The sequence below is a fragment of the Aedes albopictus genome, chromosome 2, assembly GCF_035046485.1.
Source record: "Aedes albopictus strain Foshan chromosome 2, AalbF5, whole genome shotgun sequence".
NCBI lineage: Eukaryota > Metazoa > Arthropoda > Insecta > Diptera > Culicidae > Aedes > Aedes albopictus.
Window position 1 is genome coordinate 260679015 of NC_085137.1, and position 15911 is coordinate 260694925.

The following is a 15911-nucleotide window of genomic DNA, read 5'->3' on the forward strand; positions in this document are numbered from 1 at the left end:
AGGAGTTCATCCAACACTCATAATTGCTTGTTGTGTTTCTTACGTCCACTCACATTCAAAAAGCTCTCGCGAGTTCCACTCCCGTACAAAGGAAGACTCTCGAGGCGAAAATCGCACTCAAAAACCCAAAATAATCATCGGCTCTTTTTTCGTTTCTCAGTTTTTCCCTCTTCCTCGCTCAGTTTTTATTGCCTCTCTGTTTGGGATTCGTTCGCTCCCTCGCGACGAGGCAAAAGCAAAACACCACTCTAGAGCATTTTGCAAAACTCTTTTGATTTCGAGGAGGATTATCAAGCCTGTCTACAATAAGTGCGGAAAATAGCTTTAGATTGACCGCGCAGAAGATACCGAAACGATTAAATGCAACCGCGTATATCTATTTACATTTTTGCACAACTTTGGGCGATTATTTTTATTGCAATGTAGAAAATAAAATTAGTTAGGACAAAAAGTCTTACCTACATATTTCAAAAAAAGAGCGAATTTTCATGCAGCATATTAAGTTTGATTATTTGAAGCCTGTTTCGACTTTTTGAGTTTTTGCCCTTCAATGTTTTTGTTTTCTACCTAACCTAAGCCGTTTGGCACACAGACATATTTCTTTTTATTTAATCCATATTTGACTATTGCTTTTAAATCAGATTTGATGTATAGTGAGTGTACGTTTTAATATATCAGTGCTAACATTTCAAAAAGGCGAAACAGCTTGCCGAAACCAAAACTTTATCTCTCCGACGCAATGTACAACCACTTCTGGACGAAGAAAATGCAATTCTTTCCGATAGTGGTTGTTGGTGTTCTGGGAAAGATGATATACGATCTACAGCTATGGGAGAAGATATTGTGTTGAAGATCAGTTACGCCCTTTTGAAATGTTGGTGCTGAATGCATGCGAACATTATCGCCTTGACTGAGGGTAATATGAACATCCATAGACATATGGAATTACAATACCGTCAAATGGGGTAACTTGCAACACTTTTTGACTTTGAAGCAATATTATTGGAAATCTAAACATTTCAAACATACTGTAAAGCATCGTGTACACTAATTACCACGAGTAGAATACTATGCAGAACTTCATTTACCAAAATACGTTGCCACCAAAACAGGAGGCGTGAAATACATGCTTGTTGCAAGTTACCCCATCTGTGGGGTAACTTGCTACACATGACATGAAGCTAAGTTAGCTACCATTTAACTGCACTAACATTCTAGTTCTTGGTAATTTTATAAGTTTTTGATGTAATGCATGAAAAATGCTTTGAAAAGATGTACACTAACCAATTGATATATGATTTTTCATTAAAGGGTTTGTAGTTATCATAAGCGAGAGTATATCGTTTCACAACAGATCTTACGTTCCTCAAATATGAAATATTAATAGATCTTATGACTCTGCACTAGTTAAAAAATGTCAACAATGCTTAATGTAGTTTGTTGGAAAGGTAAAGTGAACCATCTTAAGGTTATTTTTAGTATGAAGTGGTGTTTGGCTGCTTCAGCTAAAATAACATGATTTAAACACCCATTCAACTATTAATAAAGTTAAAAGCCGTCAATTTTAGCATTCTATTAAAATAATTTACTCCATCTAGGTTTAGAATAGATGTTGGTGATTGTTTTAGATCGTTCATTAACTGAATTAAACTTTCATCAAGGTGGAATGTAAATGAAGTTTTAAAATATGGAAGTATTCAACAATGTTTGAAAGTTGCGTGCAAACAAATGATAAAATTGAGTTGACAATTGAAAATGAACACGTCAGGTAATTATTAAATGATCCATTTTGATCATTTCTATCCGAAATATCGTGCAATGAAAATATATCATAGGAAGTTTTATTAATTTCAACTGTTGCAAGTTACCCCATAGTGGTTGTCGAATATGATTATGATTTTTTACATTACTTAGTCGATAAGTTTATCAAACTTTAATCGTTCAGCTAAGCTTACTATTAGGTACCCTAACTGTAAGCAAGGTCATCAGACTTATCGCACTTACCATAGTAGAGAGGTAAAGCACGATTTTCATACTTGTTTTTATGGCATAAAATGAGCAAACCGTTTTAACAGTGTAGCTGAACTATAAACAAAGAAACAAAACTATTTTTTTCACTAAAACGATCTTAGGTACACATAATTTTGTTATCCGAAATGGTAGAGCATACAAGCTTTCATTATTATGAAAAAATAGTTCATATTTAATGTATGTCATCGTGTTGCAAGTTACACCGCTGTTGCAAGTAACCCCGTTTGACGGTACAATATACTTTAAATTGAATTTGTTACACCGATGCAATGTTTGCTTTCTACAAGTCCTAAGAACACCTACCGTATATTAACGTAATGACCAATTTTGATACAAAATGCACTCCACCAATATTTATATGGATGCAAACTATCAAATTTCATTATTATTCATGATAATTGTTGTTACTGATGATTTTAATTCATGATTCTGTTATGAAATGTGGTGTTATTCTATAGGAAACTCGATTTTTTAGAGGTTAGGCCCTTTAAAAGGGCGTAACTCAAAAATTCGCCCAACGATGATTTTAAAAATTTGTCCAGAGGTGTAGGATGGATAAATAAAGAGAATGGCGTTTCAGGTTTTGATGGTATATTTTATTTTATAATAACGGTAAATGGAACACCGTGAACGTGTACAGCACACACTCAAGAAGCACTGATAACGACAAGGACGCATTTTACGCGCAGCTCGAATGCGAGTACGACCAAAAAGTCAAAGCCGAGGGATAAGGACGAAGGCCTCCTGACGGACGCGCGTGAGGTGATCGAAAGGAAGCAGCACTTCGATTAGTACCTGAATAGCGTGGAGAACGTAGGCAAGCGATACCAGGGAGGGAACGACGACGTCAGTGCAGCGGAGGACGGAAATGAACCAACTCCCACGCTGAGGGAAATTAAGAAATCAGCTCAAAACCAACAAAGCAGCTGGTAAGGATGGTATCGCTGCTGAATTCATCAAGATGGGCCCAAAAAAGTTGACCACCTGTCTGCACCGGTTGACAGTCAGGATCTGGGAAGCCGAGCAGCTCCGGAGGAGTGGAAGGAAAGGGTTATCTACCCACGTATCTACCCCATTCACAAGAAAGGCGACCATTTGGAATGTGAGAACTTCAGAGCGATCACTATTTTGAATACTGCCTATAAAGTGATATCCCAGATCATCTTCCGTCGTCTGTCACCTAAAACGAATGAGTTCGTGGGAAGTTATCAAGTCGGCTTCATCGACGGCCGCTCGACAATGGACCAGATTTTCACCGTACCGCAAATCCTCCAGAAATGCCGTGAATACTAGGTCCCAACGCATCACCAGGTCATCGACTTTAAAGCGGCATACGATAGTATCGATCGCGCTGAGCTATGGAGAATCATGTACGAAAGCGGCTTTCCTGGGAAGCTGACTAGACTGATTGAAGCAACCATGGACGGTGTGCAAAACTGCATAAGGGTTTCAGGTGAACTATTCAGTTCATTCGATTCTCGTTTGTAGCTCCTTTTTTGAATCAGCGTAGCTAAACGGTTAAAGTTGTAAATCGAACATCGAACGAACGACAGTCTCTTATGGTACACCATAGGGTTCCTGCCATAATGCCCTATTCTTCAGCTTGTACATAAATAGCTTTCCAGTACAATTGAAATGCATCTACCACCTACATATACGCTATCTATAGCTCTGCATGTTAGGACCAACTTATAGCAACAGTAGATGAAAACCTTTCCAGTGTCCACTATTGAACGCTGGGCTGGATCGAAAATTTTCTAGGGATTCTAGCAATAATTTTCTCCAGACACAATGTTGAACCGAGGGGTCGAATTGCGTTTTGTTGTGAGCCAATGGACAAACACATGACATGAACTAGTTAGGTGAACGACATAATTGCAAGAGTCTTCGCGCAGAAACCCATTCCGTACCTCACGTACTGTAATGTGGTTTACTACTAGGTTCGTTGCACAGTTCTCGTTCATGACCTTCAGACGAACTATCGTAACCGAATGAACTGCTTCATGCGACAAGCCTACTTCAAAGCGCTACCGAACTACATCCTTCAACATCTGCAGAAAGGACAGTACGACCATGCCCGGTGTTTCGTCATACCAAGACACACGACATTAGCGCGGAAAAGCGTTCTTGTATCCGGAACGCTGACTTAGCATAGTTTGCCTTTAGCTGCAAAGCTACAGCTAATCATAATTTTATTCAAAAACACATTAAAGAAAATGTAAACTAAATTTTCCAAAAGAGTAGCTAAAGCAATTTGTATCAATGGATGCTTCCTTAATCTAATGAAAAGTTTATAACTATAGGCTAACGTTAAACTGAATAAATACTTATTCTGATACTAATGAATGTGGAGGCAAGTGGATCAAAGTTGCCGCACAATGAACTTCGGGGTGTCTGCTCAAATATTGTGCGCACTGTTACGTACATAGAATCCTTTTACCTTCCTGACTACACCAGAGTGAGACTAAAAATCTCAACAATAAATAAATAATAAAAACTAATCAGTAGAGTATTTCCCTTCTGTTCAATTGATAACTTAAAAACACTCAACTATTTCAATTCTGGTTTGTATCTTTTATTGCAGAGAACGTCTGAACGCTGCGCTAATAGTAGAGGGTTATGACATCAACCATAACCGCTACCCGGAAGGATACCAAGAAGCACCACTAGCCTACGATGCTGTGTGGAGTGTGGCCTTAGCATTCAACAAAACAATGCAAAAACTCAAGGAAATGAATGTGGGAAAGAACCTCAAGGATTTCACCTATACTGATAAAGAAATCGCAAACACTATCTATGCTGCGATGAATTCAACGCAATTCCTAGGTGTCTCGGTACGTATAGCCCAATGATTCTACCACTAAACACTATACATTAGTGCATATCTCTATATCGTTGCCATATTTATCTACATATCTACATTCTAAACCTCAACACTCAGACACATCGCAACAGAGAAGATGATACTTCTGAGCAAAGTGTTGTCAACTTATATCAATAACGGTTTGAGTGGTTGGGATAACAGAGCAACACGCATCACGAAAGATGATAACTAAAGGCCACCCAATGTTGATTTCTAATTACAAACTTTATTGTTCAAGCAGAAGGCATACTGCGTTGTATGGAGGCTTGATGGTACACTACTATCGTTTGTCACACGATAATCAGTAAGTGCTTTTCTGTTATGTCAATTTTACAGTCTGCCTGATGCCAATTTCATCAGAGCGCATTAAAACCAGAATAATTATTTACATAAAACGTTATCTTCGTCTGATATGCAGTATGTATCCAGAAATAGCTTGCACAGCGGAAGAGGGTGCATGAATTTTTCTATAGACATTTAATTTCCAATCGTTCAATGCATAGGAGTAAATATGTAGTCATATTCTTTTGTACACTGGCATTCACAACATGCACATGAGTGGAATTTTCCAGAAAATTTTGCCATTTAAAAAAATCTTAAATTTAATAAGTTAGAGTCTGTTTTAACCATTTGATTCTAACGAGACTACCATAGTGAATCTGGTATCATTGGTATTTACTATGGAGCATCATCTTCATTACATTGGCATACTACATTCCAAGCATACCTACCAACAATTCGTCCTTCATCAGCACAGCATCCTTTGCATCATATAAAACTAGATTTGATCGACCGCTCCGAGAGGAGAAAGGATAATTTATGATGGGAAAACATTACAGCACCCATTAACATGATATACGGCGCTGATTGCAACTTAATATGTAGCGTACATTACACCCACGTGTTCTGTGTGGGACATCCTCGTTGCGTTTGAGACGATCAGTAGTGAAGAAACGATGTCACTTCGAGCACGTATAAGCAGCACAAGCCAATAAATCATTCGATAGCTGTGAGGAAAGCAAACTACAAAATAGAAGTTACAACAATCACCTGTTTAGCACTGGAAAACGTGGTTTACGATTCTTACTAAAGCAGGGCTGCCCAACCTTTATTGCATATTTCGGCACCAACATTTCAAAAGGGCGTAACTGCATTTGGAAGTAATACCTTCTTTCAAAGCTGTAGGTCGTACTGCCTCCCTTACACTCAAACCACCGTGGTTGTCGGAAAGAGGAGAGTTTTTCCCATCTGGTACTTGTTGTGAAAAACATAGAAATCATAACACATGATCCACAGCTTTAAAAGAAGGTGATGATTCCAAAAGCAGTTACGCCCTTTTGAAATGTTGGTGTCGATTTCTGGTATTTTCAGCCGATGCGCCCGCAAAAACAATCATACAGTGTATCAAACAATTGTCCGTACAGCAATTTTTTGGTCTAAAAATGTTTTCATTCAAATGATCATAACTTTTTTATACGTCAATCAAAAGGTTATAGAACTTTTAGAAAAACTTACAAGATTTTTGAACACATTTTTAAAACATTATATCTCAGTATGTACTCGATGAAACTTTTTTGATTTTTTGTGTTACAGCTGATACCTTAGGCTTTCATATGCAGCTACTTAGGTATCAGAAGGCCGGCTCCAGAGGCACGTTATCCTCCATTTGGGACATTTGTGTCAGCTACTTTAGAGGTTTTATATTCACTACAAAAATATGAAAAATGTTACATAAGCACATTGACGATGTTTAAAAAATTACCATATTTTGCACATATGTATAATCTGCCAAACGTTTTCCACCAATTAAAGCGCATTGACTGAATGAAAAAAACATAGGACCTAATATTTATATGTAGATTAGTAGGTCCTGTATAAAAATATTACATTAAGAGAGTTTAAAAACATTGAAAACACTTGGCACTTTTATTTATCAAAATATGATAAATAAACACTCTGGACATATACAGATTTTTCATATTTTTTTTAGTGAATTTAAAACCTCAAACGAAGCTGCATATAAAATCCTTTGGTATAAACTGTATCACAAAAAAATTGAAAAAGTTTCGTTGAGTACATATTGAGATATAATGTTTTAAAAATGTGTTCAAAAATCTTATAAGTTTTACTAAAAGTTCTACAACCTCTAGAAAACTTATGCCATCTTGCTCAAAATTTTACCAATGGAGCGTTGATATATGGTTCATGATTGAACAAAATTTGAAGCGTATTTGACTGATGTATAAAAAAGTTATGATCAATTGAATGAGAAATTATTGTGGCCAAAAAAATTGCTGAACGGACATTTGTTTGATACACAGTATCTGAAATATTTAAGCTTTTCATAAGCGAATGGTTATGGATTTAATTCCCAGCTCCAGCATATGCAATGTTTCATTTATGAGTTGCATCAATGGGGTACGTTCGGTGTAGTGCGAGTTCTTCAGTAATGAGCTGGATTTTTTATGGTGAGAAGGTTGGTTTATAGTGCCCCTCTGACAAAAATCCGTAGTTTCGCCCATAATGGTGAAAAGTTAAATTCTCCATTTCTGCAATGAAATGGTACAAAAAGGAGGGTATTATTTTCAGGGTATCATTCTTCTTTGTCTAATTTGACGCTGTTTGTGCAAAACTTTGGGTTACTGTATTGTTTAAGCTGCAAGAAATATAGAAAACAACAACAATGTTCCCCACAGTTTTGACAACAGCATCAAATTAGGCAAGGAATCATAAATACCCACACTTTTTGTACCATTTTATTGCAGATATGAAGAATTTACCTTCTTACCATGCAAAAATTAAGCTCATTCCTACAAATCTAGTACTTCACTAATTGCGTCCTATTGGAGTAGAGAAAAAAGTGCAAGCTGTCAACAGTAATCGCTCAAGTAGCGTCCTAGTAAAGTAGGTTCCATTTAAGCAAATTTACAGCTCTATCTTAAGAATAAAAAACAATTCAAGCGGTCTTAGGGTATGCTTAACCCTCTAATAAAGCCTGTATCTGCAATAATCGGGACACAGAAGTACAGCTGTAGCTCTGTAATGAATCGGTAAAATTGGCCAAATAATTGACTAAGAACTCTTTGGTGCATGTTTATTATGTGTGCCAAATTTTATATAAATCGATACATTACTTTTAATTGTGGATGAAAAACAAACAGACATGGTTTTAAGCACTTTGTACAATTATGACCAATTTTCATTCGCATAATAGTTAGTTCATTTGTGTTACAGTTCTTAGTTCTGTGATAATAATTATGAAATCTCGTTAGCAGTTATGATACTTATAAAGACACTTTCTTGCAAAATTTCATCAACTTTGATCAATTGGTTTGCAAAACACTGGTGTTGATAGGGGTGAATCTTAGTGAAAATTTATCGTGTTTTTCATGTGAAATATTTGCCTATTCATAACTTTTGAATTTCTCTGCCAATTTCCATGAAATTTTCATTGGAGGTAGTTGATTATGTGTATATTATGCCTGCAAAATTTGTTGATTATTGGTATAGTACTTTCAAAAGTAAAATCGAAACAATAAAGGTTGCTGACTAATTGCTGTCTGAGGGGCTAAAATCACGTTCAGTCCCAATACATGTTTCGACAATAAAATTTTTAATACCGCATCGATTTTTTTGAAATTTTGCCTATACAACAAATGTAGATTGAGAGATTTGTGTTCAAAATTTCAGCTATTTCTTTTGCCAAATTCAAAAGTTACAGCGCTGACTAGCAAAACTAGGGGCTGTACAAAATTCAATGGCGCACATTCTACTCTTTCATTGCTACACCAAAAAGTACTGCACCGACTCAACTGAAATTTTGTAGGTGAAATTTACACATCTGAAAATGTTATTTGGCCAAATTTGAGCAATTTTAATGTATCTATTGCAGAGTTTCAGCTGTATTTCGGTGTTCCGATTATTGCGGATACAGGCTTTACCCAATCCCGCCTTTAGCATTTTTGTAATTTTTGTTTCGTGTGAAATCATTTTTTTTTATATTTTTGGCTGATATTTAGGACTGTTCTGTATATCTCAAAATGGTTTTTGGTGTATTTTAAAGCGTATTTACATTAAAAAAAATCATTGATGTTTTAGTCACCTTTTAGAAGTCATTGTTTATTTTATATTAAATCGCTACAATTAACATATTTAATTTTTTTCCCGAATCATTCTATCCTAGTTCAATAGTTTAAGGGAGTCGAATACAAGGAAGGTTTATGAGGCATAAAACATTGGAAAATTTTGAATTTTTGAAAATCGATCTTCCATACATTTTGACCGGGGATTTTGTCTTGGCTAGAAACTTAAAACGTCAAAAAACGCAGTAGGCAAGACAAAGTTTGCCGGGTACAGCTAGTTTTTCTTAAAATTACACGGAAAATAAAATTTTGCATGAAAAAAAATAAAAATATTTTGACAATAATCATAAAATTTAAAAATGTTTTTGTCTTAAAAAATCCGTAACCCAAATAGGCTTCCAGGAAAAATATAAAGGTGTGGGAATGTTCAAAAATAAAAATGAGAAAAATCAAAAACCGAAATTCATGAAATCGAGAATTAAAAAGAATCATCTTCCAAAACATGTTTAAATCGATGTTAGATGACGAAAAATGATGTTTAGAACAAAATCAAAAATGTGGGTATTAGAGGATTAAAAAAATAATACTATCTGTTCGTTCGGCTCGCTGATCAATCTTTTTTTTTAATTTCACTAAGAATTGGCATCTTTTGACAGATACGTATTTCGACCTCAATTGTAGGGGCGTCTTCAGTGTCTCGTTCTTGACTTGACTGAAGAGATTCATCGCATTCTACACGTTTTAATCAGATAAAATAAAGTTATCTTATACAGGGTGCGTGCGGTAATTTTGCACTAACCTTCAAACAGGAATATTTCATCAAAGGGTTGCAATAAAAATTTAAATCCCACATCATCAAATGCACCATATTTCTAGTGAACTGTGAAAAATATAAAACCATTAATAATCAAAAACGTGGTGGTATGAGAAAATATTTTCAGATCCTATGTTTTACACTAGCGCGCCCAATAACATTTCGGGTTCTACTATTTGTTGTGTAAATAAGACGAAATCAGTAAAATGTAATGTGTAAAAGCCCGATAATGATACACGAGACGTAATGATATACAGATATGCTTCAAAAAATTATAATTTAAATAATTTTGACGTGGTGATTTTAACAAATTATCGAATAGCATCAATAAAAACTGGATGTTTTTTTCGATACACTAAGTCTAGGGTACAACTTTTTTTTAGCAAGCATCGGATCACTTAGCGGTCTTCAACAAAGATGTTCCGCATAGAATTCCCTATAATAATACTAAAAGTAAGGGTTATTGAACGCTTCCAGTGCCATCTAGTGGCAGAAAACTAAAACTATGCCATTCCTGCACATATTTGTACCAGTTTTACCATATAAACTTCAGACTAGTTGAGCGATACCTAAGACCTTATCAATTGAGCTCAAATTTAGTTAAGTAGTTATTGAAACCTTCATATTTTCTTGCGAGTGTAGAAATTGAAAAGTATAAGCTTACTCTACATGTTTCAAAAAATAAATAAATAAATAAATAAATTTGTGCTGTAGCTTATGGGAGTCTAAAACAGCAAATTGAGGTGGTCAGATTTAGGATATTTTAGTTTTAAATTTTCTCATAAATGTTTGAGCAGCCCTAGTAGAATACCATTGCTCAAATTAGAATTTCCGACTTCTTCCAGTCATTTCTCTGCTATCTTTGATTCCAGCGATGTAGTTTTTTGTAGGTAACAAGGATATGGAATCCCCCAACTACCATTGGCGTAACTAGGATTTTTTCCTGGAGGGGGCCCAGGGGGGGCCTGACCTGAGATGAATTTTAAGCGGGATGGGCGCCCGATATGTGAATATGCAAATCAGTATTGTAGTTTTGAGTAATCAAAATGACTGTTTCAGATTTTTTCATAGTTTTGTAAACTATATGAGTACGAACAATTCCTCCAAGATTTTTTTCCATAGCTTAATTCAGTGATTCCATCTTGGCTTCTTCCAGAAATTCAATCAAGAATTCATCTAGGGATTCCACTAGACATTTGTTCGGGGATTTGTCCTGGGATATCTTTAGAGGTTCCTCCAGTAATTGTTCCAGTGCTTTTTTCGAAGTTTCCTTCAGGAATTTCTCCAGAGATCCTTAAAAGTATTTCTGCAGGTATTCAGAGATTTCTACAGGGATATCTCCATGTATGCCTTCCATAATTCCACTAGAGATTGCTCCAATAATTACATCTGGAATGATTCGAAGTATTTCTGCAGGAATATATTCCAGAAATTCTTTTAGAAAATTGTACTTAGAGATTCTTAAAAATACTCCAAGAATTGCTTGAAAAATTTGTACAAAAAAACCTTTAGGGATCCTAGTTTTTTTTTATCTGTATTAACGAGATTTTTAGCCCTATGCTAGTCCATCTCGGGACCCACGCTTTACTTCCCTTCCGAAGGAAGAACTCACATTTCGCGAGTTTGTCGGGAGTGGAATTCGATCCCAGGTCCTCGGCGTGATAGTCAAGTGTTCTAACCATCCCACCAGGTCCGCTCCACTAGGGATCCTAGTATTCCTTCAACAATTACTGCAGACATTGATTTCTTCATTTTTTTTATCCAGGAATATTCCTACAAAAATTCTTCCAGGTATTCGCTAAGAAAGCTCTCCTGAGACTCCATAAAGAGTTCCTAATGGGGCTTGCTTCCGGGATTCCTCATCGGGTTTCTTCAGAAATTACTTTAAGAGTTCCTCCAGGGATTCACCGGAAATTTCTTCTGTTATTCTTACAAAAACGAATTCCGAGATTATTTTAAACATTTCTAGAAGAACTCTTATTGGTATTCCTTCAGAAACTCCCGCAGGAATTAATCCAGGATTTTAGGATTTCCTCAAAAATTTCAGCGGTTTCTTCAGTATTTCCCTTGAGAATTCTTCAGAAAATCCTCCTGGAATTCTCTCAGAAATCGAACTTTGTATTTCATCAGGGATGAATCTTGAGTTTCCTCCAGGAACTCCTTCGGAAATTCCTCCCGGATTTTTTTCAACAATTATTCCAGGTATTCCTCCTGGCATGCCTCTAGAATTTCATTCAGGCATTTCTCCAGAGACTTCTGCAAGAGTTCTATCAAGAATTTGTCCAGGTATTTCCTCAGGAATTACTCCAAGAATTTACTCCAGTTTGGATCCAGGAATTCTTCCATGAATTCCTCCTAAAATTCTTCCAGGAATTTCTTCTCTAGGATTTCCTCTGCACATTCCTCCATGACTTATTTCATGGATCCCTCCAGGAATTCCACCGATGATTCCTGCAGTAATTCCTCCAGAAAATCCTCCTGGAACTCCACCAGAAATTCCTTTCTGAATCTAAAAATTTCTCCAGGAATTCCTTCAGAAATTTCTCCATGGATTCCTTCCAGAATTCCTGTAGAGATTCTTCCAGGAATTCATTCAGGGATTCTCAAGATATTCATTTAGTGATTCCTCCTGCAGTTCTTCCATGAATAGTTCCACGGATTTTCCCCAAGATTTCCTATAGAGATTTGTCCAGGAATTCCTCCTGACGTTCGCCCAGAAATTGTTTCAGGGATTCCTCCATGTTTTTTTTTTGCATGAATTCCCCCAGGGATTCTTCCAAGTAATTCTCTAGAAATTCCTCTAAGGATTCCTCCAGGAATTCCTCAAGAGGTTTCTTAAGTATTACCCCAAGAATCCCTTCAGAAAGTCCTCCAGGAATTGATCCACGAACTCCCATAGGAATTCCTTCAGAAATTACTACCGCAATTCCTTCAGGAATTCCTCCTGGAATTCCTCCAAAAATTCCTCTGCGAATTCCTCTAGAAATGTCTCTTGGATTTTCTTCAGAAATTTTTCTTGGAATTTCTTCAGAAATTCCTCCATTAACTGCTTCCAGAATTTCTCTCGAGATTTCTCCAGGAATTCATTCAAGAATTCTTCCAGGGATAGTTCCAAGGAATTTCCACAAAACTTCCCTTACAGATTAATCCAGGAATTCTTCCTGGGATTCCGCAAGGAATTTATCCAGAACTTCCTGCAGGAATTTGTCCAGAACTTTCCAGGCATTCCTCCTGAGGTTTCTCCAAAAATTGCTTCAGGGATTCCTCCAGGGATTTTTTAAAGAATTGTCCCAGGGATTCTTCCAAGAATTTCTCAAGAAATTTCTCTAAGGATTCCTCTAGGATTTTTTCAAGAGGTTTCTTTACAAATTTCTTCTGGGAGTTTCTCCATGGACTCATCCCGGGATTTCTTCAGCAATTCATCTAGAGATTGCTTCGGGAGCTCTTCTAAAAACTCCAAACTCCACTAGATTGCTCCCAGAATTCTTCTGAAAACTCCACCAGAAACTCATTTAGAAATGTATCCAGAGATTACTCCATGCATTAGTCCAGGAATTTCTCCAGGGATTTTTCAAGGAAATTCCCCAGGGTTTCCTCCATGGATTTTTAAAGGAATTTCTCTAGGAATTGATACAGGCATGTCTCCAGGAATTTATCCAGGGGTTACTCCAGCAGGCATTCCTCCAGAGATTTCTATAGGGATTCCACCAGGCATTAATCCAGGATTCCTTCATAAAATATTACCTCAATTTCTCCAAGAATTTATCTAGAAAATCCTCCAGGGATTCATTTAGAAATTACCCCAAGAATTCCTCTCCGAGTTTATCCAAGAAATATTTCAATAGTTCTTCCTGGGATTCCTGAATGATTTCCTCTTGAGATATCTCTAGAAATTCCTTCAAATATTTTTTCAGGAATCCTCCAGGAAATCCTCAAGGGATACTTTTAAAAATTTCCCCACAAATTCTTTCTGGAATTTATTCAAGAATTATTCCAGGTATTCCTCCTGGCATTCTTCCAGGATTTCATCCAGGCATTTCTCCAGGGACTCCTCCAGGAGTTCTACCACGAATTTCACCAAAAATTACCCCAGGTATTTCTTCAGGAATACTTTCGGTAATTTATTCAGGAATGGATCCAGGAATTCCTCCAGGAATTTCTTCGGAAATTCGTACAGCAATTCCTTTAGGAATTGTTCCAGGCATTCCTCCAGAAATCCTTCCAGGGTTTCCCCCAAGAATTAATCCTGGAATTTCTTCTCCGCGGTTTCCTCTACACATTCCTCCAGGAATTATTTCATGGATTCCTCCAGAAATTCCTCCGATGATTTCTCCAGTAATTCTTCCAGATATTCCTTCTGAAATTGCTCCTGTAAGTTCTCCAGAAATTCCTTCTGAAATTGCTCCTGTAAGTTCTCCAGAAATTCCTCTGGAAATTTCTCCTGGAACTCCATTAGAAATTCCTCTCAGAATTCCTCTAGGAATTTCTCTAGGAATTTCTTTAGGAATTTCTCTATGAATATATTCAGAAATTTCTCCATGGATTCCTTCCAGAATTCCTCTAGAGATTCTTCCAGGAATTTGTTGAAGGATTCCTCAAAGAATTGATTAAGGGATTCCTCCTGGAATACATCCATGAATAGTTCCATGGAATTTCACCAAGATTTCCTATAAAGATTTGTCCAGAAATTCCTCCTGAAATTCCACCTGGAACTTGTCCGGAAGTTCCTCCAGGAATCTCTCCTAAGGTTCCTCCAGAAATTTGTTGCAGGGATTTCTCCAGGGTTCTTTCCAAGAATATCTCCAGGGATTCTTTCAAGATTTTTTGTAGAAATTTCTCTAAGAAATTTTGCGGGAATTCCTTATGAGGTTTCTTCAGAAATACCCCAGGAATTCCTTCAGAAAGTCCTTCAGGAATTCATATAGGAATTCCTTCAGGAATTCCTCTGGGAATTTCTCAGAAATTACTACCGCAGTGTCTCCAGGGGCCCCTCAAGAAATTCCACCAAGATTTATCGTAGGTATTTCTTCAGAAATTCCTACAGGAATTTCTTCAGAAATTGATCCAGGAATCCCTCCAGGAATTTCTTCGAAAATTCCTACAGCATTCTTCCAGGAATTTCTGCAGGAAATCCTTTAGAGATTGCTTCCGATATTCTTTCAGGAGATTCTTCAGGAAATTCTATAGGAATTTTTCCAAGGGATTCCTCCGGAAATTCTTTCAGGTTTCCTCTAGGAATTAATCCATGAATTTCAACTCCAGGGATTCCTCTAGAAATCCGCCCAGGAGTTATTTCACGGGTTCTTCTAGAAATTCCACCAGGAATTCCTCCAAGAATATACCAGAAATTCCTGCAGGGATTCCTCTAAGGATTCTTCCGTGAGATTCCTCCAAGAATTCCTCCAGAAATCCCTCTGGGATTTCTTCTAGAAATTTATCTTGGAATTTCATCAGAAATTTCTCTAATGCTCCAGGCATTACTCCAGGAACTTCTCCAGGGATGCCTCCTTCAGAAATTTATTCATTAACTTTGGAGCCAAGGGCTGAAAGTCTCTTTAAAAAAGACAAATCAATCAATCAATCCATTAACTTTTCCAGGGACTCCGCCAGGAATTTGTCCAGAAAAATTTTCCAGGATTTCCTCCAGAAATCCATCTTGGAATTGCTGAGAAAATTTGCTTATGATTTCACAAAAAAAATGTGCCTATGATGCTTCGTTCTATGATTTTTCAAAGTAGGTGGTGTCTGTGGAAAATGTTTGATTTTCACTGGAGTTTTCCGGAAGATTAGGCGTCCCTGATTTTTTTCAATTTAGTTTTTCAAATATATATGATCCCTACCTTATTTCATTAACCTTCAGAAACTTCATACCAATTTGTACGATAATAAAAAAAAATCCCCCAATGCTCCAGGCATTAGTTCAGGAACTTTTCCAGAGATTCCGCATGGAATTTTTCCAGAAGGTTCTCCCGGATATCCTTTAGAAATACATCTAGGAACTCCTCCTGTGATTTCTTGAAGAATTCCTCTAAGGATTCCTCCAGGAATGCATCCAGAAATTCCTCCAAGGATTCATCTAAAAAAAAATCTAGTTATTTCTACAGGGATTTCTGATGCGGAT

The 15911-nt window shown here is 36.8% G+C and overlaps 1 protein-coding gene across 1 annotated transcript in view; it reads left to right on the top strand.

Moving 5' to 3' along the window:
- The window catches only part of LOC115266332 (gamma-aminobutyric acid type B receptor subunit 1), a 458609-nt gene that overhangs the window by 347237 nt on the left and 95461 nt on the right, over positions 1 to 15911 (top strand). Inside the window, exon 8 of the mRNA XM_062851638.1 lies at positions 4616 to 4865. Within this exon, the coding sequence (XP_062707622.1) occupies positions 4616 to 4865 (250 nt within the window). The remainder of the gene's footprint in view (positions 1 to 4615; positions 4866 to 15911) is intronic.